At 40.7% G+C, this 22,888-nt stretch overlaps 1 protein-coding gene and 1 pseudogene across 2 annotated transcripts; both read left to right on the forward strand.

Annotated features, from left to right (window-relative positions):
* Nucleotides 1-1,627: 1,627 nt before the first annotated feature.
* Nucleotides 1,628-6,177, forward strand: LOC143622969 (importin subunit alpha-9-like). The gene is made up of 11 exons (XM_077093976.1): nt 1,628-1,765; nt 2,045-2,264; nt 2,334-2,487; nt 2,585-2,687; nt 2,783-2,967; nt 3,762-3,841; nt 4,003-4,153; nt 4,422-4,503; nt 5,376-5,434; nt 5,547-5,852; nt 5,942-6,177. Exons 1-11 carry the CDS (start codon nt 1,714-1,716, stop codon nt 6,104-6,106), a joined length of 1,557 nt encoding a protein of 518 aa, XP_076950091.1. The 5' UTR covers nt 1,628-1,713; the 3' UTR covers nt 6,107-6,177.
* A 3,433-nt stretch (nt 6,178-9,610) lies between these two features.
* On the forward strand, nt 9,611-22,244 carry LOC143622798 (protein IQ-DOMAIN 2-like; annotated as a pseudogene). The gene is made up of 5 exons (XR_013151782.1): nt 9,611-9,708; nt 9,777-10,053; nt 11,858-12,079; nt 12,160-12,279; nt 21,459-22,244. The product of XR_013151782.1 is annotated as a protein IQ-DOMAIN 2-like (transcript).
* The last annotated feature ends 644 nt before the right edge of the window (nt 22,245-22,888 follow it).

Consider the following 22,888-nt stretch of genomic DNA (forward strand, 5'->3'; position numbering starts at 1 on the left):
GTTTTTCTCTCTGCCACACGTCACAATATTATTGGCTGGCGCCCCCACTCGCGCCCCCTCTCGCGCCCCCCACACCCCTCAGCCTAAGGTATACATGTCATTTTGCTTCCTATTTTTTTGTGTCACGTCACCATCACATCATACCCCATTTCACTTCAATCTATTTTACAATGTCATAGAAATAGAAATGGTTACTAATTTATCATTTCTCCCTTTTTTTTAAAAATAATAAAGATAACTAAAATAAATTAATATAACTCAAATTAAAAATTAAATATAACTAAGATAAAACTACTTGTTAACAAAAACAAGTTATTAAATAAAAACCAATTAACCTATTTAAATAATTACAAAAAGCTTTTAAAAAATCATAATTAAAATATTATTAAATAACTTGAGCTGCTCCACTTTCTCTCCACCCCCATTAACCCAGCTTCAATTTCACCTTTGTTCAGATTAAGATTTTATGCAATTGAACTTGGATTTATAATAATAATAATAATGAGAAGAAGAAGGAAAGGAGAGGAGGATTTGAGCGGTGAGTTAACCGGTGAAATTTCCACAAAAATCTTGCCGCTGGCACCACCCACCACGTCAGCTCCTCAGCGGTAAATCAGTGTCCATACCTGATAGTCTAATAAAGTAGAAGAGAGAAAATATACAACAACAAATATGACATAACGAATAATGTAAATGGAACCCAAAATAAAGAAATGATAGCCCAAATGAACATATGGAACCTAAAATAAAGAATTGGAAGCCCAAACGAAAAGATGGGTTTCAAAATGAAGAAATGAAATACCAAACGAAAAAATGAAAGGTCAAACGAATAAATGGATTCCCAAAGTTTTTTTTTTGTACAATAATTCATATATTAAATAAAAGGATCTAATTACAATAGAGAGTTAGATAAGCGGACAACAAGCTGCGTCGTCATCCTCTTTTGAGTGACAAACCCGATTCCCAAACGAATAAATAGAAACAAAAACAAAGAAATAAAAGCCCAAAATAAAGAAAAAACCGAATTTTCCATTATTTTTCTTATTGTTTCAGTTCTTCAATCGAAAACCTTTCACTACATCATCAAATTGTTAATTTTTGAAGACGAGGTTCACATATTGACTCACTAAATCCATTTATTTTTTAGTTCTAAAAAATGTGGTTTTATATTATTAATAATAATTTAAATCTTTTTTTATTATCAACTAATAAGGGGGTATTTGGCCTGGCTTTTTTAACAAAGCTTATAGCTTTTTAGCTTTTTTTTACAAAATAAGCTTAAATTAGTGTTTGGCTTAGCTTTTTAAGCTTATGTTTATAGCTTATATAAGCTCATTTGAATAAGCTTATTGAAAGATGGTTTTTTAGCTTATTTGATAAAGCTTATTTATTAATCATTTGTCCTCAAATGATGGTGGATTAGTAATTATTACTCTAGCAAATTAAAGAATGATGGATTAAACAACTTATTAAAACACATAATTAACTTGCAGAATATAAGTTAATCCAAACACTTAAAAAGAGCTTATCAAATAATTGAAAAAAAAGCTATAAGCTAATTTTTTATGTAAGCATAATCTTAAAAATAAAAGTTAGGCCAAACACCCCCTAAATAAGTTTAAAAACCAAACGGAACAAAGGAACAGAAACACAAACACTAGGCAGCTAAGGGTTTTGTTCGAGTGGACGTTTTAAGAATCTCAAGTCAAAACAATGGCGGATGAAACCTCAGCAACACCCAGAAGAGAACCCATCAAGAACCCAGGTATGCTTTCTCTTATATCACCTCAATTAACTTCAATTTTGTATCAAATTCACAAGATTTTATCTTGGTTTAACTTAAAGAAATGAATTAGGGATTCAATTCACAACCTTTATCACTTACAAATCATGCTAAACCCTATTGGTAATTTCAACCAACGACCCATTAATCAATGGGTTAGAGAATATGAACTGTAATTGAAGATGCACGTAAGGTGTTTGATGAAATGCCTGAACCAGTTATTTATGCTGAAAATGTTGATTTGGGTATTTGAAATTGTAGTTGGGAACACTGCTGCACAAAGGAGAAGGCAGAATGCGGTTTCGGTGGCTAAAGAAAGACGAGAAGCTTTATTTCGAACCAAACGGTTATGTAGAGTGGGCGTTAGCAGTGATACGGATGTTCCCGGTGATAGTGACATGATTATTGAAGAAGAACAGTCCATTTTGGAAGCTCAGACATCGGCTGCTGTTGAAGAACTCAAGACCGCAACCGCCTTTCAGTAAGTTAGTTCATTATAATTTGTATGATGTTTCTTAAGTTTATAGCATATTGTTTCATTTTATTTAAGGGGCAAAGGCGCAGTTCAAAAGAAGGTGAATGCGCTTCGTGAGCTAAGGCGTTTATTGTCTAGATCCGAGTTTCCACCTATTGAAACCGCCATTGCATCTGGAGCAATACCTTTACTTGCACAATGTCTTTCGTTTGGCTCACAAGATGAACAGGTAAATATGACCTTTTTACTGTCAAACCATGCATATAAATGGTGGCTGTTTACTTTATCTTCAAGATGTATTTTTTATTTTTGGGACTGTAATGCAGCTGCTTGAGGCGGCTTGGTGTCTTACAAACATAGCTGCTGGAAAACCTGAAGAAACGAGAGCATTGTTGCCAGCATTACCGTTACTCATTGCTCATATTGGAGGTTAGGTTACTTCAATGTTTGACATTATTGTTGCTTGTTATATGATTTTACTTCAATGTTTAAACTTTAAAGTTTTATATGTGATTAATCTTTAGAAAAGAGTTCAATGCTTGTTGCGGAGCAGTGTGCATGGGCATTAGGAAACGTTGCTGGTGAAGGTGAAGATTTGAGACATATTCTTATTTCACAGGGAGCCTTAATTCCTCTTGCAAAAATGATGTTTCCGAACAAGGGTTCAACGGTTCGAACTGCTGGCTGGGCTTTGTCTAATCTGATTAAGGTTTGTAACCTCTTGTTTACTTTGATTCGTCATCAGCTCATATTAATTGTGACTAAATAGGCTGGTCAGGTAACAGGTCAAGACAATCAAGTTTTTTGTACGAGTTGGGTAACCGAAATACTTTTTGTCCTAAATTATATGCATTTTAATAAAACCTTTAGTGGCAAATATGGTTACAAGAGGCCTGCAAACGAACCAACGTTCATTTATGTAACAAACAAATGAACATGAACAAAAAATTTGTTCATTAAGTTAAACGAATGAACGGACATGCCTCGTTCATTCATTTATGTACGTTCATTAAGTTTGTTTATGCTTATTTATGTAATTATGTTTGCTTAAGCTCGTTCATTTACGCTTGTTAATATATTCACTTAAATTGAACGGGCCGATTACAATTTAGTCTAGTTTTAATTACTCTTTAGGTACAACACGCTGTTGTTCATATGCAATTTGAATTGGTTATTTGGTTTTATCTCAGTTATGTTCATTCATATACGTTCAGTTATGTTTGTTCTTTCGTGAACCGTTAGTTTATACTGATAATGAACAAACATAGACGAACAGTCGAACACGAGCACATTCGTTTTCTTAACGAACAAACACGGACAAGAAGACTCCGTTTGTTTAATTGTTTATGTGTGATCATTTGTTCGGTTAAAGTTAAATGAACGGACATGAACATGCTCTGTTTGTGTTAATTCGGTTCATTTACAATACTAGGTTACAAAAATTATATCTTTTCTGTAATAATGTATATTCCTGTAATGTTTAATGGTGTTTTGTGAATGTAGGGCCCGGACCCGAAGGCTGCAACAGAACTCATAAAGATTGATGGTGTAGTAGAAGCCATACTAAGACACTTGAGGAAATCGTAAGTTGTTTATGCATCGTAAAGAGAGAATAAACATTTAGTTTCGTGTGATTACATTATAGTAATATATCCTTAACATACGTGCTTAGTAATATTAATACATTTATTAAATTTGTTTTCTTCTGATTTTTTTTTGGCATATGTGTATTATTAATGAATAGTGACGAGGAAATAGCAACTGAAATAGCGTGGGTTGTCGTGTATCTTTCGGCTCTTTCACCGGTGGCTACTAGTGTGCTTGTGAAGACCGATCTTCTTCAATTACTAGTTGAACGATTGACCAACTCAAATAATCTGCAATTACTCATCCCGGTAACAAAATTGTAAACCTTTTTCTGGTCAACTTGACACATGACTTTAAGTTTACAGTTATGAAACGAGTATGTATTCAGTCTTTTAAAATATTATTATGCTTCATTTACTTTTGAACGGGCCGATTTGGACTTTTGTATGGTCAATGGGTCAAATTAGAAAATATAGCTAAACAGGAAATGGGTCAAAAGGGTCAAAAGTCATCTTTACAATTTACATGCATACTTAGTGTTATAATCTTTTAATATGCGCACATATTTACGTGTAGGTGTTACGAAGTTTAGGTAATCTTATAGCAGGTGATACATACACAACCAATGCTGTTCTTGTTCCTGGGCATGAAATCACAGGTTGGTTACTATATTTTCTGTTTTTTACTTTTTTTAATTTACTTTTGAATGGGTTGATTTGGGGTATGTTTTTATTTCTAATGGGTCAACGGGTATAATAGAATTATAGAAGTTATAGCTTTAAAGGATATCGACAAAACAGTTGAAAATATCCAGAAGTGTACTTTTATGGCACATGTACTAAATCTTTGTAAAACTAATTGTTTCGGGTCAACCCAACCCACCACGTACCAAAGTCGCAACTTGCACATTTTGTCACCTTTAGCTATTTAGGACTGTAAACGAACCGAACGAACCCAAACGGAACATGTTCATGTTCTATTCTTAACTTTAACCGAACAAATGATTGAAAACGAACAAGTAAATTCTTGTTCGTGCTCGTTTATGCTACGTTTATGCTACGTTATTAACAGTATAAATGAGCCGTTCACGAACGTAAACGAACACAAGCGAACAGAAAATAACTGAACATAGATGAATGAACTTAAACGGACATAATTGAGCGTACAACGGGTAAATGTAAATCTGAACTTCAATCTATTGAGCCCAAAAGGTTAATAATACTAGACTAATTTGTAATTGACCTAATTTTTTTTAATATATAAACAAACAAATGAAAACTGACGCCAATAAATTAACATAAACAAACGGATGTAAAAGAACAAATATAATCTAACTTATGTAAACGAATTTTCATGAACATAAATGAATAAAGGAGATGTGTGTTCATCTTTGTTCATTTAACTAAATGAACAAACAAATTTGATCGTAAACTTCCCAAAGAATGGTTCATTGAATGTTATGTTTGTTTTTAGGCCTATAGCTAGCCTATTTTGTCATATAGAACACTTAACATTTTGTAAAATTTGCAGATAATATTATACTGGCATTAAATAAATGTCTTAAAAGCGAGTATCGTGTCTTAAAGAAGGTACTCTCTTTCTCTCTCTCTCTCTCTACATATATTATTATTGAAACTGCATACAATAAACGGCAAACTACCCTTAATTATATTTTTATTTGTTAAATTTTGGGTTATGTAGGAAGCTGCATGGGTGCTATCAAATATAGCCGCGGGTTCTGTTGGTCACAAGCAATTAATATTCAAAAGTGAAGCCATGCAGTTATTAACACAGCTTCTGACAACATCACCGTTTGACATAAAAAAGGAAGTGGCTTATGTTGTTGGTAACCTCTGTGTTGCTCCAGCCGAAGGTTCGGGTAGGTCCAGTTTAATATTCGATCACTTAGTTTCATTTGTTAGAAGCGGATGCCTTCGTAGTTTTATCGATTTGGTTAGGTCCGCTGATATTGAAGCTGCACGACTCGGACTTCAGTTCTTGGAGCTGGTAATTTTAACATCTTTTGTAATTATCAATCTTTTAATTATATTTCTAGATATTAAATAATACATTATTTTGGTTTTGTTAATATGCAGGTGTTAAGAGGGTTACCGAACGGTGAGGGACAGAAGTTGGTTGAAAAAGAGGACGGGATCGATGCAATGGAACGGTTCCAGTTTCATGAAAATGAAGATCTTAGGAACATGGCTAATCAGTTAGTGGACAAGTATTTTGGGGAGGATTATGGGCTCGATGAGTAGTATTCGGTTTGTTTGTGATGTATGTTTGTCTGTGATTTCCCCCAAGTTAATCATGTAACATTCGGCTTTGGTTTCTCGAAGGCCACCTGTTGACAGTAGTGAGTTTTCATGTTGTTTTTAAGTTAGAGTGTATATGATATTTGCAATGGTGTGATAATGAACCAAATAAGCTAACCAAATAGTATTCGGTTCTTTATCGGTTAGGTAAGTTGGTTGAGAACGGAGACGACGTGAATTCGATTGCCTAAATATTTTAGAGTAAAGCGTAAATGAACCAAGTCACTCGTATGAGTTTGTATAAAAACTGATTAACTTTTAAAGTTATGTCTATCAGATTCTTCTACTGTTAAGCCACAAACTTTTAACCTCAGTAAACTCCAATCTTCATTCATAAAAACTCCACCTTTATGCTTAAAGCTATAACTTTTTTTGGTATACCAACTTTATTCAACTTATGACACCAACAGAAACAGACCATGGTTATTAGTATATTATTATTGATTTCATGGTTCATAGTTTGAAATATTTTTTGGGACATGTAGTTATTCATTTCAGTATAAGTTAAATGCTCGTTTTCCACTTAGTGATAGTTTCACACAATAAGTGTTTTAAATTGAACAACATTTGAGTTTGAAATATCCATACTCAAAAATGGTGTTTAAAATGAAAGTGTCAAAAGTTTGAATTTCAAGTTGTACGACATAGGTATGTCTTGTAGACTTGTAGGTTTCTGACTTTCGCAAGTTTTAACCGCCGTACAAGTTTTACTACGGATTGGTTACAAAATTTATCACCTACCCTTCTAGGGATTTTGTAGATTTTTTTTTTGTGAATATAGACGCAAATATTGTAAGGTTATTGCTACAGATTTATCAAACTGTCCGTAGCATAACTCCGTAACTAATACATATGCCATGTACACAATGACGAATTCTCATCTATTACCCCTCTTATTTATTGATTATTTTTTTATATTTCATATGTAATATGCATTTAGATTGGTTAATTATTCATTAATAATTTCCAAACATATTTTATATATCTCATGATAAATGTTATTCTCTTATAATTCGTATGTTGATACATGTAAACAACAACCGTGGGTGTTTGGTAGGCATGTTATTGAGGAAGAAAGCATGAGATTGAAATCAACGCATGCTTTTCATGTGGATGCAAGAAGAATCGGCGACGTTACGGACTGACATTGAAAATATTCCACGCTTAAACAAAGAAAATAAAAAGTAAATTAAATTTGTATACTTTCAAACAAAGTAAATACTAATTCAACATGTTGTATAACAACTATAATGATAAAACCTCATCTAACAACAAACACTATAGTATAAAGTTAACATTTTTTATTAACCTTTAAGAGAGTGTAAAGTTACTAATAATAATAAAAATAAAATACACATCAACCAATATATAGAGACTCATTTTACTTTATTATCATTTAACACAAAAACAAACTATATCTGGATAATGGGTAAGCGAGTAATAAGCTGCGCCGCTATCCCTTTTGGATCGCAAAACCTATTCTACTAAATATAAATTCTTGGTTCCTCGGGCTCTGCGAGTCACTGTGGACCACCTTCTGCACCCGTTTCAAGAAGCGAACTGCATCGGGAGCTAGAGATCCAAATGTGTCGAATACACATGAAATTAACATGAGAAAAAAAAATATTATTACGGGTTTTAAGTTAGGCCAGAATGTGTTCGCATCTATGATGAGTTTTCTTTATGAGAGTGGTCTCCAAGCAATGGCGAAGGTTGCTTAGGGCCCGGGTGGCCCCGCACCCCCTTATTTTTTATGCAGTAGTGTGAATTTGCTCATTTTGGTCTGAAATTTTTTATAGGCGGTGTAAATTTAGTTGTTTTCGACCGAAATTTTTTATACGTAGTGTAAATATTTAACCGTATTCAACCGAAATTTTTTATACGTAGTGTAAAATTTAATTGTTTCAGCCGAATTTTTTTATACGTAGTGTAAAATTTAGTCGTTTTCGATCAAAATTTTTTATACATAGTGTAAGCCGAAAATTTTTATATATAGTGTAAATTTAGCCGTTTTCGGCTAAAAATTTGAGCTCGGCTCCCTTCGTTTGTGAAGTTTTGTATACATTTTGCGTCCCCCCTCGATATCTTAGTCCAAGCTTCGTCACAGTCTCCGATAATCGTGGAAAGAAAATGATCATGTGAGTTATTGGCCCGTCAGTGATTCAAATAACCGTTAAGACAAAGAATACTTAAATTTATTTTATTATAACTAAATAAATAAATTATAAAATGAATAAATAAATGCCATGCTATTCAAAAAGATAATAAATAGATAAATGCCAAAGTTATAACGAGTTAGAATATAAAAATAATAAATACAAAAAACGTACAATATTCGCCTTTTCAGTTAATCTGGGTGTCTTTTGGACCACTTGCCTAGAAAGATGGACAACACAATGCTTGACCTTCAAGTGAAGTGAGATTACAAACATCAATCAAATATTTATATTTATATTTATAATAATAAAAAAAACAAAATAAAACTGCCCATTAGAACCCACCTCAAATCTCTTATTTTTTTTAACTTCATTAAGATCTGCTTTCCATCTAGGGTTCAAAGCCTCCTCAAAGATCCAAACCAGCTTTAGTCAAGTTTTTTTTTTTTTTGTGTAATTTGATTGAATTTGTTGTTTGTGTTGGTTTTCATCTGGGTGTTGCTCAATCTTGGATCTTGATGTGTTTCTTCAAGTGTATAATGTGGATTTAGATTTTTTGTGTTTAGTTTTTGATGGCCATTTTGATGAATTAGGATTAGGGTTTTGTAAAACGTATGTAATTTAGTTAATTGTGTTGAGATTTTAAAAATTTTTGAGCTGTTAAGCTGAAATTTATCACTAAAAGTTCATTGTTTGACTTTTGAAGTCAAATGGCTAGTTTGTTTTTCTTTATAGAATTGATATTATGTTTTTAAAGATTTGAAGAAAAATCTGCCAAGTATAGAGAGGTTTGTGATTTTTACAAATAAAAAGGAATGCATTTAGGTCAAAATTCGTAATCTCGTAACGAATTCTAAATTTTATAAACATCAAGTTTGACTTCTAAATGTCAAAATTTAAATCTTTTTATGCAATGCAGAATTGTACTGTATCAGTGTTTCATAATAATTTCTTTTGATATATAAGTTAGTGATTGTTACAAATAACAGAAAAAACTTGGGCTCAAAAGTTGTAATCTTGTAACAAAATCTGAATTAGATAAACGATGAGTTTGACTTCTAAATGTCAAGATTCAAAACTTTTTATGCAATGCAAAGAGTTTCTTCTGATATATAGTTTAGTGATTATTACAACTAAAAGGAAAATATGGGATGAAAAGTTGTAATCTTGTAAAAAAACTGAATTTGATAAACGAAGAGTTTGACTTCTAAATGTCAAAGTGCATAACTTTCTATTCAATGAAGAATTATATTGTGTCATAATAATTTTCTTTTTGATATAATTACAGAAATGTTGTAAGTGATATGATAATATAATGGGGAAGAAAGGAAGTTGGTTTTCTTTTATTAAAAAGGCTCTCAGTCCTCACTCGAAGGAAAAGAAAAACCAGGTTTGATATAACTAAGTGCAGTATAAGTATATTCATATTCCATCACTAATTTTGTTACACGATTTCCGAAACTAAAGAAAAAAGGGCCCGGGGATGAAAAACCTTTGGTTTCCATCACGAAACCTGACATTGCATCTCATGATTTACCACTGGAGGAAGTGAAACCGTTTAAAGAGGAGAATGAGCAAGAAACCCATGCTTATTCGGTTTCTGCTGAGTTGTCTGCCGCCACAACTCAGCCTGCTACCGAGTCCACTCAACTCACCGAGTTGACTCGGTATTCAGGAAAATCAAGGGAAGAAGCAGCATCCATTAGAATTCAAACAGCTTTTCGCGGGTATCTGGTATGATCTTCTTGTAATATGGATCTTATTATTTATTTTTTTTAAAAGGTCAACTATTTATAAAAATGTCAACTTTTTATTAAAAAATATATCAATCAATCATACCCAGTGGAGTCCCACCAATAGTAAAACTATAAGTAGGGTCTGGGAAGGGTGGGATGTAGGCACACCGTACCTCTATCCAATGGGATAGAGAGGTGGTTTTCAGAGAGACCCTCAGCTCTTGATTACATATGTATGCGACAATATAAAAGGAAATCAAAGTTCAACTATAGGGTGTTTGGTACAGAGAATTGATTGGGGAGAAATGGAATTAGAAATATTTCTTTTGTTTGTTTTTCACTTTTCATTTCTATTTCTCTTTCTATTTCTCTAAAACTAGAGAATTCCATTTCTCTTTAAAACAAAGAGAAATCCATTTCTCAGCAGCCTCCTCATAGCATGTCACCACCTCGTCTCCGGCCACCACCTCGTCTCCGACCACCACCTCGTCTCCGGCCGCCACCTCGTCTCCAAGTCTGCAACCGCCACCTCGTCTCCAAGTCTGCAAGTCTCCAAGTCCACCCCGTCTCTGTCGTTCGCAGTGGTGAACACAGAGATGGTAACCGGTTGTAGGTTGCAGGTGGTACGGGTGAACGGAGATTAGGGTTTCAAGTGGTGGTTCGTGGTAGGTTAGGGTTTTCAGATGGTCGGGTGATTGTGGTCGCAGGTGGGTGACAGTGGTGGTGGAAATCGGCGGTGGTTGCAGGTGGCTTCTGATTATCATCATCATCATCGCCACCGCAACCACCACCACAAAATCTCCAAAGAGGCAGTGATGACACATCTGAGCCTCCTTTTTCTATATCTTATGTTCCAAAAATTTGAATCTTTTTAATTTCTTGTGTACTGTGGTTGAAGAAGGGGGTTTGGTGGCGGCAGCCGGTGGTGGTGGGCTGTGGTTGAAGAAAGGGCTGTGGTGGTGTGGGGCTGTGGTGGTGGGGCTGGTGGTGGTGGTGCTGTGGTGGTGGGGCTGCGGTGGTGAGTGGTGTCAGGTTGGGTGGAGGTGGGGTTGGGTATGGTAGAGTTCTCTGTTTATTTTCTCGTGTACCAAACAAGAGAAATGATTCTCATTCTCCATACCAATTCTCTTTCTCTACAATTCCATTTCCATTTCTATTTTCTCTTCATTTCCATTCTCTATACCAAACACCCCCTAGTATCATTTCTCATATATATATATATATATATATGGAAAGAAAATACCATAATGGTGTGTGACCAAAAATAAGGTAAATAGAGGCCTCTAAAGTATTCATTTCTCTCTAAAAATCCTTAACTTTAATTCTACTTCTCCAAGAATTCATATCCCTAACCATGTCCTCTGAGAGATTTAGGTCTATCATATCATGCCTAATCCTCTCATCCCACGTCAATTTAGGTCGTCCTCTACCCCTCCTCCCCTCTATAGTAATGTTTTCTACAGATCTAACCGGATTCGTCGTCTGTCTTCTCTTCACATGTCCAAATCATCTCAATCTCCACTCTCTAATCTTATTAAAAAATATCAGTTTTATTAATAAAGGCCAGGTTTTTTTTATAAAAAAAGACTTGACTTTAGGGTAATAATTTTTTTTTATTTTAAAAGGTCAAAAATTTACATAAAAAGGTCAATTTTTTTATTAAACAAGATCAATTTTCTATAAAAAAAAAGGTCAATCTTAGAATTTCAATAGTTTCTTTTATTAGAAAGGACAACTTTTTAGGTCACTTCCTGATCCTTGGAGGTTGTTTATGGTCTTATCAATTTCATGTTTTGTTTCAGGCAAGAAGGGCGGTACGGGCGTTAAGAGGGCTTGTTAGATTGAAAACACTAATCGAGGGGCCCACAGGCAACCGACAAACAACAACCACGCTCACATGCATGCAAAATCTGTCTCGTGTGCAGTGTCAAATCAATTCTAGGAGAATCAGAATGTCCGAGGAGAACCAAGCTTTTCATAGACAACTTCTACAAAAACAAGCCAAAGAACTCGAGATTTCGTAGGTTAGTTTGACACATTATTGTTTATTAGATTCAAGAAACCGCCTTAACGCATATGCACAAATGTTATGAACTTATAACAGACGGGAGAAGAATGGAACGATAGCTTGCAGTCCAAGGAACAAATTGAGGCAAAGCTACTAAGCAAATACGAAGCAACCATGAGACGAGAACGGGCCATGGTATATTCGTTTTCTCATCAGGTGAAGAAACACTAACCGGACCCCGGGCAGATTACTGGTAACCTGGGGGTTAGATAGATGTTTCCCACGAGGGGTTAGACCCAGAGAAGATGGTTCTTCTGATAACCTGCAAAACAGACACCGTGAGCTTGTCACTGAGAAGGGGGGGTTCCTCCTTGTGACCACCCTCCGGCGTGAGAATCAGACTAGATTGCTCTTTAAATATAAGTGTATATTAAGAGATTGCTAGAGCAGATATCAGGTATAATATGATGATACAAGATAAGATATGATGATAATGTGATAAGATGAGATGATCATACCATTTGGGGTATTTATAGCCGAAGGTAGGTTTCCAAGGAGGTGTGGCCGGCTGCAACAGTGTTCCTGTTCCACCAACAGTGGCCTACGCACGTGCCCTGCTGGTAGTTGGTGGGTAGGCAGCGGCTGATAGTGACCAGGCCTGCTGTGTACTATTCCTTTTCCACCAACTGCCGGCTACGCACGTGGTATGGCAGTAGTTGGTGAGTAGGCATCGGCTAATAGTGACACAGTACAGGAGCATGCTGCTCGCCATACTGTGGTCAATAAGCTGTCGTATCTTTAGTCAGATCTTTTTCCCATACCTCGTCAGGTACAATACAGAAGATCTTCCCGTATCGTACGGACTGGCTTATTTGGGCGGGAGTATTCCCCCTCCCGCCCTTGTGCGGGATTGTTCCCGGCTTTGCTCATTCCTTCAGGTGACACTGAGTGATTGAGAGCTAAGTGCCTTGTGCGTGTAGCCTTGCTGCGCGGGTGGCCTTCCCTGATGGCTTGTATCCGAGGCTGCGGGGACAGGCGGAGTCCTTCACCATTCGGAGGCATTTCCTGCGGGAACAGCTTGCGTACTGCGCGTAAGGACGTCACGTCTCTAAGCATGGTTGGTCCTGCGGATCCAGTTGGTTTCTGCGCAGACGTTCCTCTTCAAGGTGAGTCTTGCGGGTCCAACTGGGCTCTGCTGGGACCTACCTCTTCAAGTCCCCCCAGTCCAATGTTCTTCTCATGAGTGTTTAATAAAGTGAGGTGAACTTTTGGACTTAAGCAAAGGGTTTTGAAAAGGGTTTTTTAAGGTTTACCATGGGGATTCCTCCCGCGGAAGTCCTTGTCACTTGCAGAAATTCCCGAGTTTCCTGCTTGGTCTTTGGGTATGATGCGGGTAGGTCTGTAACCTCCTCGCAAGTCAGGAGCGTTGAGTCCCACTTGTGTGGATTCTCCACGAGGTTTTGGTAGTTTTGAACATAGTGATCAATTATGTTAAAACCACCAATTCCATCCTGGAGCTTCAAACAACGTAGTTCTCGACGTTCCCGCTATGCGGGGATGTTATTTCCGTTTCCGCAAGCATTGCCCAGAAGATCCTTCTTGCTTTCAATTCCCAGCGGAGCGCTAGGTATGTGAAGGGTTTTGCCTTAACACTGTACCCGCGCTCGTCTTACGGTTACTTTACTTCCAAGGTATTCCTGGCGTCAATTCCCTGCGGGTGCTAGGTATGTGAAAGGTTTTGCCTTTACACTGTACCCGCACCCGTCTTATAGTTACTTGGTTGCCGAGGTATACTTGGCTTCAATTCCCTGCGGGTGCTAGGTATGTGAAGGGTTTTGCCTTAACACTGTACCCGCATCCGTCTTACGGTTACTTGTTCACCAAGGTTCACTTGGCTTCAATTCCCTGCGGGTGCTAGGTATGTGAAGGGTTTTGCCTTAACACTGTACCCGCATCCGTCTTACGGTTACTTGTTTGCCAAGGTTTACTTGGCTTCAATTCCCTGCGGGTGCTAGGTATGTGAAGGGTTTTGCCTTAACACTGTACCCGCATCCGTCTTACGGTTACTTGGTTGCCAAGGTAAGGGGTATTTTCCCGCTTACTTTTTGATCTTTTTGAATTTTGAATTTTGAAATTCGAAGAGTTGGTGGAAAGATAAGAACAGTCCAAACCTCTGAAACGTTGTGCGACGGTTTCTTCTGACTGTGTCAGGACGTGCAGGAAGTTATGGTGACGTGACAGTACATGGTCATTCCAGACGCTTTTTCAGGCGCGTGGGCGCGATTTTTCGGGCGCGTGGCCGCGAAATTAATGGTATGCGTCCTGTCAACAGCTGTTGCCAGCTTGCTTTTTGCCACGTGTCATAGTTTCATTTCACCTTCGTTTTCTCTCTCTTCCGCATTAATTTCATCGCATTAATTGCGATTAGTATATAAAGGGGGAGAGGGTTCTTTGTAATCCACACTTTCACTCTTCTTTTCATCTTCTAAGCGATTTCCGGCGAATACTCACCTTTTCAGGCAAGCATTCTCCCGAAATCGTTTTCTTCTTCTTTTATAAGATGTCTCGTGATCTCGAATCTACAGCTGATGACAAGAGTACTGCTGGCGAGTGCCAGTGTGCTCTGCCTGGCGATCTGTATCGGTACGTCGTCAGGAAGTTCATGCTCGAGTCTCTCGAGCCTGAGTTTCCTGAACCCCATCAGACGGTGTACGATGCCCCCAGAGGCAAGATCGGGGTTTATGCTGCATTCTTTGTTTATGGGAATCTTAGGTTCCCATTGACAAAGTTTGTTTACCGTGTCCTTGAGAGGCACGGCGTTCATTTGACCGAGTTGCACCCCATGGCGATCGCCAAGATTCGCCACTTCGAGTGGGTGTGCCGGATTTTGGGCGTTGAGCCCTATGTTGACCGCCTGATGACCTTCTATACTTGGAGGTGCATCCAGGGGTGGTATACCCTGATAACCCGAATCAAGGGTTTGAAGATTTGCGCGACCGAGCGCAGTCTTCGCGCGTGGAAGCGGGAGTTCTTCTTCATCTCCGCTCGCGCCATCCCCCTTGCCATGAAGTTTAAGAATGGGCAAGCTCTCCCAAGCCTTCACGCCTCCAACTACGAGGAGGCGGAATGGTTTTCGAAGATATCCCGAGTCCAATCTCCGGTTTACCGGTTTGCGGAGTCCGGGATGGTGATGCTGGGGATGAGCCGGGTGTGGAAGGCTGCGGATGCGCATAAGATCCCAATCGTCCTCGAATACGGTTCGAACTCTGTTCCTTACGGTATGCTTTGTTTCTTTTTGTTGATTTTGAATTTCTTCTAACTTCTTTCCTGTTTATTTCAGAGGGGAACGACTTGCAGTCGCTCCTGGACCCGCGGGAGGCTGACGGTCCCGCTCGGATGGGTACTCGCGCTCTAGACGAGAACGAGTTGCCCATCCTAGAACAAACGGCGGATCGGTTCGTGGAGGTCTATCCGCTAGGCCATGAGATCCTTAGCGCCCGTCGGCCAGGTAAGGCGCTATTCGACCCTCGACCCCTCAATGTTGAAACCTCTGCTGGAATTCCTCTAATCGTATGTTCTGATGAGGAATCCGCAGATGGTCCTCCGTTGGTGCGGAAGAAGAAGGCTGCCGGCGGGAAGGGGAAGGAGAAGGTGGCCTCCGTTGCCGATCCGGTGCCTCGGTCTGACTCGGAGACCCAGAGCGAAGAGGTGGCGGGGAATCCCGGTGGTGATAAGATCACCATTCCGGAGGCTGTGACAACTGTCACCGAAGAGCCCAGGATGACGTCGGTGACCGGCGTGAAGAGGCCGGCTCCATCGGGTTCATCCCCGCCCGTCCGCACTTTCAGGCTCAAGAAAACCCGTAAGTACAACTTCCTTTAGCTTTTATCTTCATAGTTTAATATCGTTAACACTTATCTTCTTTACGCAGGCGTGGATGTTAACGCATTCAAGGGTGGAGCGCAGAGGAGTACCTCTCCGCCAATGACGGTAGGCTTGGTCAGCCTACCTGAGGCGTCGACCCACGCCTGCTTCCGCTGGTTCAGTTGCTCACTCCTTTGAGCCGACTGTTCCAGCTGAGATGACGTCACCGCCGGCTGTGAGTGCTATTTTTACAGCATCTTTCACCGAGCCGGCGGTTACTTTTGCTGCGGATTCCGCGGCGGCTGCTACCATGCCCCCGTCATCGGCAAAGAGGGCCGATCCATCAGGTACGCATGGGGCTTCTCGCCAATCTCTGCCACCTTCCCATCTGCCTGACCTCTTGGATGGATTTCCCTTGGGTTCAGGTGATGGGTTCGGCGGCTATCGGCCTGTTGTTGACCCTACAGGTGCGTAGGGTTCTTTTGGCCCATTTTATATATATTTTTTCTTTATCATCTTTTCCTAACTGCTTTGTGTTTTTGCAGTGTCGGATTCCAATGAAGTGTATGTTCCACGATGGAACATTCGCCGAGGAACAACCCTTCGCACCCCTGTGGAGTGCGTGGAGTGGGCTCGTCACGTTGCTCCTAGTGGTGCGTTGGGGGAAGCCATGGCTAGCTACCAGGAGGGTAGGCTAAGCAATGAGCTTCGGGTTCTCCTGGCCCGGATGCAGCCGCGCGTCGAGCTGCTTTGTCGTGAAAACGACAAGTTAAAAGCAGCTCGCGCTAAAGAAGTAGCTCAGGCGCGGGCTGTCCGGGAGGAGAACCAAAAACTTACCGCAGTGGCTGAGGAGAAGGAGAAGGCCTTCAAGGCCCTCGAGGTTGAAGTTCAGGCCCGGCTCGAGGCCCGTTCCAAGGCTGCCCAAGCTGTTAATGAACAGCTTCGGCTGGCTAAGGAAACTGCAAGGAACGCAACCGAGAGGGCCACCAAGGCTGAAGCTGTTGCTGAGCCTCTACGCGTGGAGAATGAGAAGCTTAAAGCCAAATTAGAGGCTCTCCAGCAGGCTCATGATGCCTTGGCGATGGAAGATGCCAAAAAGCTCCAAGAAATCCTGGACCAGAGGGGGGTGCTTGACCATGCTGAGCGTAAGCTAAAGGGCGTCGAAGAGGCTGCGGCTAAAGAAGTGTTGCTTGCCAACCTCAATAAGAGTGAAGCCGATCGCGCCCGTAACGAAGCTCAAGCTGCCCTCCAAGAAGCCCTGGTTGCCAAGGAATGGCTTCTTCGAGAAGCGTTGTCTCAGGTAAGCTTTTCTTGTCTTTACGCTTTTCTTTGTAAATAGAAAAGGTTTTTGACACTTGTATATTTTCTTTTGTAGGTTGTGCATCGAGTCTTCGCTGAGACGTCGTATGACGATGCTATGAGCGCAGCCCTCAACGCTTCTCACGAGGATGGGGAAAAGGTCGGCTTCCTGCTTGGTCTAGGGTTCGTTGAGAAAGGCATCCCGCCTTCCAACTTCCCTTTGTACAATGTTGATACTGAAGCTGTTTACGACCAAGCAGTGAATCAGTACGCCGCCTTCCCGCATCCGGTGGTGGAGAAGGTGAATGAAGTTGCTGCTGCTGATGATGGGCTAGCTATCCTTAAGGCTTTCCTTGAACTGCCACGCTCTACTGACGGTGCTGGTCCAAGTGGAAGTGGCCCTGAAGCCTGATCCTGAAGATCCCTTCCCACTGCTAGGATAGATTTAGCTTGTATAGATTTATTTTCCTGTAGGCGGGTAGTTACCCGGCCATTCTTGTAATGAATCATTGTGAAATATAAATCTTTGTGCGGGTAAGACCGCTTCTTTTATTGGATTCCTTGCTTTATAGACGTTATATGACTTGCATACTTTAGTTTAAATTAGCAATTTTCCAAGTGTAGAATAAGTTAACCTTTGAACGTGGTAGATAATAGGTTGAAGTTTTGCTTCCTCTTTCGTGATTGTGCGGGTAGGACCGTCACTTGCACTTAGTAGGATGGCTAAACTTTACCTGCGTCTAACCTGCGTGTAGGTTTTCCTCATCTTTTCTGAGGATAAGTTAACCTTTGAACGTGGTAGATAATAGGTGTGAAGTTTTGCTTCCTCTTTCGTGATTGTGCGGGTAGGACCGTCACTTGCACTTAGTAGGATGGCTAAACTTTACCCATATCTGACCTGCGTGTAGGTTTTCCTCATCCTTTTTTGAAATTTCTAAGTGTTTAGAATAAGTTAACCTTTGAACGTGGTAGATAATAGGTTGAAGTTTTGCTTCCTCTTTCGTGATTGTGCGGGTAGGACCGTCACTTGCACTTAGTAGGATGGCTAAACTTTAACCTATATCTGACCTGCGTGTAGGTTTTCCTCATCCTTTTGTTAGAAATTCTCTGTTTTGAATAACCGTTCGACGCGCGGTTGTTAATAGGTTAGTGTTCAGTTTCCTCTATCATGATTCATGCGGATAGACCGGCACTTTCATTTAGTAGGATGACTAAACTTTTCCCCTTCAACTGACCTGCGTGAAGGTTTGTCGTTTTTTGGGTTTATGCGGGTTTTGCCGCCTTCCCCATGCAACGACTCACACTTATGTATGCGGTGAAAACCGGCATTAGTGTTGATAGTTCATAAAGTATAAATGTAAAATCATCAGCGTCGATGTTTTAAGGAGAATCATTTCCATTAGAAGTGGCTCTTGGCCTTCTCTTTACAAATTTGGAATTGATTTACATGCAAACTGTGTAAATGAGCTCCCTTCCATGTTGTTGGGATGGGAGTGCCATCGAGCCGATACGCACCTGGTTCGGGATCTCGTTCTTTACGCAGCATGTAGTCTCCATATTGAAGCTGGAATTTTATTCGTGTTTTCCCCAGCTGGGGTTCTACACGCATCAGCCTGCTCAGCGTTCATTGCGCCACGAGGTGCGCGAGCGTCCCATCTCTGACAAATGCTTCGACTATGTCCTTTACGTCTATGCATTCATCGGTGTTGTGGCCTTTTGTCCTGTGAAAGTCACAGTATTTGCTCCGATCAGCATTGTGACGAAGTCGGATTATTTGAGGCTTTGGCCATGGGAGCTCCTCGGTGGCGAATATCTCGGTGACGCTTTTGGTGAGCGGCGTCCATCTGGAGTTCTTATTTGACTGTACGTTATCCCTTCCGCCTAACCGATTTTGCAAGCCGGATGAGGTGTCAAAGTTTACCCTTGACTGCCAAATGCCTAGCTTTCGCTTTTTGTTTAATCGGGCGGTAAGGACGTTGTCTTCCCTTGTTTTCTGGGTGTAGAGGTTTGTGCTCTGTGGGAGATCTCTACCCAGTTGCTTCTCCGTTTCCGCAAAGCGTTTAGCTGCTGTCATGATGGCATCCCATGTGGATGGCATGCCATCTTTACCTGTTAAGGTGCGGATGAGCTCTGGGTCGTTCGCGCCCTGGATAAAGGCAGCGCGAACAAGATCTTCGCTGATATTACCCAGACTTAGCTTCTTCGAATTGAAGCGAGTGATGAAGTCTAGCAAAGATTCATCTTTTTCTCGAATGCACTTGAGGATTGTCCATTGCTCCTCGGTATACTTTCTTTGCTGGCTGAAGTGTTGGCTAAACTTCTGCTGGAAGTCAGCCCAGTCATAGATGTGGTTGACCGGTAGACGATCGAACCACGCTCTAGCAGCCCCGACAAGCGTCATTTGGAACATGTAACACCACGTGGGTTCCGTCCAACTACTGACGGTTGCCCCCGCTATGAATCTGTTCAAATGATCATCTGGGTCGGATATACCATCATATGTGCCTATGCTGGACATTTGTTTGGCACTTTTTGGGGCAATTGCTTCTGCAATGTCCCTTGCAAATTTGGACGTTCCCGCATTTGCAACGTTTGGTCTGAATGTTTTGGAGAAGTCTCGTGGACTTCCACCTGTGCTTTTTGGTTTGAAGGCTTGTCCAAAATGCCTTCTCGGTTGGGAGTCCGTTTCCTTACGCTTCCCTTTTGCCCTATGGCGAGGGTTCGCGTCGGAGTCGGACTCCGAGTCATCGTCCCAGTGTTCTTCGAATTCGTCAGCCTGTTGGACGGAACGCAAGCGTTCGTCAAATTCAGCTTGGAATTCCTTTTGCCGTGCCTCCGCCCATGCCTTAACTTCATCGAGTGTTTGGCGGGGGAGTCTTGTTCGTCTCTCTAACTGGGTATCGGTGATTCCCAGTGAGCGATTATTTACTGCACTTGCCCCAGCTTGGGTAACTGGGGTAGTGTTCGTAAAATTTACTTCACTTGCCCCGGCTTGGGTAGCCGGGGTAGTGTTTGTAAAAACTGTGTTGCCGGTATTCCCCCCAGTAGCTGGGGTTGTGGTTACCGGAGTTTCTTTAACCATCTTTCTAAAAGTTTGAAAAAACTGGAGAAAAATGAAGTTCTAGCTTTATGCACGGATGGCGCCAATGAAGAAACACTAACCGGACCCCGGGCAGATTACTGGTAACCTGGGGGTTAGATAGATGTTTCCCACGAGGGGTTAGACCCAGAGAAGATGGTTCTTCTGATAACCTGCAAAACAGACATCGTGAGCTTGTCACTGAGAAGGGGGGGTTCCTCCTTGTGACCACCCTCCGGCGTGAGAATCAGACTAGATTGCTCTTTAAATATAAGTGTATATTAAGAGATTGCTAGAGCAGATATCAGGTATAATATGATGATACAAGATAAGATATGATGATAATGTGATAAGATGAGATGTTCATACCATTTGGGGTATTTATAGCCGAAGGTAGGTTTCCAAGGAGGTGTGGTCGGCTGCAACAGTGTTCCTGTTCCACCAACAGTGGCCTACGCACGTGCCCTGCTGGTAGTTGGTGGGTAGGCAGCGGCTGATAGTGACTAGGCCTGCTGTGTACTATTCCTTTTCCACCAACTGCCGGCTACGCACGTGGTATGGTAGTAGTTGGTGAGTAGGCAGCGGCTAATAGTGACACAGTACAGGAGCATGCTGCTCGCCATACTGTGGTCAATAAGCTGTCGTATCTTTAGTCAGATCTTTTTCCTATACCTCGTCAGGTACAGTACTGAAGATCTTCCCGTATCGTACGGACTGGCTTATTTGGGCGGGAGTATTCCCCCTCCCGCCCTTGTGCGGGATTGTTCCCGGCTTTGCTCATTCCTTCAGGTGACACTGAGTGATTGAGAGCTAAGTGCCTTGTGCGTGTAGCCTTGCTGCGCGGGTGGCCTTCCCTGATGGCTTGTATCCGAGGCTGCGGGGACAGGCGGAGTCCTTCACCATTGGGAGGCATTTCCTGCGGGAACAGCTTGCGTACTGCGCGTAAGGACGTCACGTCTCTGAGCATGGTTGGTCCTGCGGATCCAGTTGGTTTCTGCGCAGACGTTCCTCTTCAAGGTGAGTCTTGCGGGTCCAACTGGGCTCTGCTGGGACCTACCTCTTCATCAGGTAAATAAATTTATAAACTTACTCACATATAAATTATAAAGTTATGTCGGTTATATATTATCTGTTACAATTCTTTCTTAAACAGCAACAATGGAAGAAATCAACAAGCACAACAAACTTGCTCTTCATGGACCCCACGAACCCGCAATGGGGCTGGAGTTGGTTAGAGCGGTACATGGCGGGCCGCCCATGGGAGACACATGGCGAGAAAAACCAACCGTCTGTTAAAGATAATATTAACATTACCGGAACTGAAATCGCAAAATCTCACGCACGCAGGCAGTTTAAACACGTGTCTAGCCGTGGAACATTCGGGCCAAGCCCGGATGATGATTTGAGAAGCGTGTTTAGTGGACGGTCTGAAAGGGCTCGAAGGCATAGTATTGCGAGGTCATCTGTGAGAGATGACGAGAGTATGGATAGCTCGCCTTTGGTTCCTGGTTACATGGCGCAAACGAAGTCCGCAAAAGCTAAGTTAAAGGGGCAGAGTATGTTGGGGCCCGTGGAGAACAGGCTTGCGGAAATAGAGTTTGGGTTGAAGAAAGGTTTATCATTTTCAGGACCCTCGGGTAGACCGAGGCGGCATTCGGGCCCGCCTAAGGAGCAAAGCAGTGTTTCCATGGTGATTTGAGCAAGTTGTGGTTATGATAAGAAAACTTTGTTAGAAAAGGGGTTAAAGTTGATTTGTTGTTGACTTGGTGGTTGTTTGTGTCATTTCTTTAATAATTGAGGGGGTGTGGGTTATAGTTTTAATATTATGAACAAATGTTATACTTAATAAAGCATAATATTATGAACTACAAAGCCTTTTAGGCTTAATTCAACATCAATTTCTCTTTAATATTAAAGTTTTATTCAAAATACTTTTTATTGGTTTAAGCTCATAAACTACCTCTTAAAAATATAGATAACAATGTATCTATGAAAAGTTTTTGGATCACCTTAAGAAAGTTAAATAATGCAAACGAAGTCTAGATCCAAACCTTACTATCATAGACCAAATATTCAAAGATCGTATTGCTTGTTTGTGCTTGAACGCTTGGATTTGCTAGCCAGTCCCTAACTTCATCGGGCATGACCTTTGCGGGATAATCCAGACGCACACATGAGACCATGAGAGATACAGCATAAAAAAATGTAACTAAGCATAACATAGTTGAGGGATGATATGAGAGTGACCTCTTTTTAAAGCGAACAAACGTTCATACTTTTCAGCTTCCGTTATATTAAAAAAAAAACATTCTTCTCTCTCTCACACACACCGTACAATTAGTTTCGTTTTTTCAATGGAAGGAAGAGATGTTGAAGTGAAAAGATCAAGTGCATCAGACAGCGAGAGCGGTGACCTCCCGAACGACAGGTTATTTCTAGTATTTTACTTTTTATTGTTACACCGATTGATCGTAATTTTTGTTTGTTTAAATAGTTAAATAGAGTGTTTAATTACAGATTGACTCCAATTGACAAATGAATAACTTTAAATATCATCATGTGTTATGTAATTTGAGTTTGATT

Source organism: Bidens hawaiensis, unplaced genomic scaffold (assembly GCF_021521415.1).
Source record: "Bidens hawaiensis isolate Kalapana, Puna unplaced genomic scaffold, B.hawaiensis_p1.1 tig00003244_1, whole genome shotgun sequence".
Lineage (NCBI taxonomy): Eukaryota > Viridiplantae > Streptophyta > Magnoliopsida > Asterales > Asteraceae > Bidens > Bidens hawaiensis.

What these genes read in the sequence shown, in the direction of transcription:
- LOC143622969 (XM_077093976.1), top strand. Translation starts at nt 1,714, where the DNA reads ATGGCGGATGAAACCTCAGCAACACCCAGAAGAGAACCCATCAAGAAC. An exon ending in TTGGCTCACAAGATGAACAG is followed by an intron (nt 2,488 to 2,584) that starts GTAAATATGACC and finishes ACTGTAATGCAG; the next exon opens with CTGCTTGAGGCGGCTTGGTG. An exon ending in ACTCATTGCTCATATTGGAG is followed by an intron (nt 2,688 to 2,782) that starts GTTAGGTTACTT and finishes ATTAATCTTTAG; the next exon opens with AAAAGAGTTCAATGCTTGTT.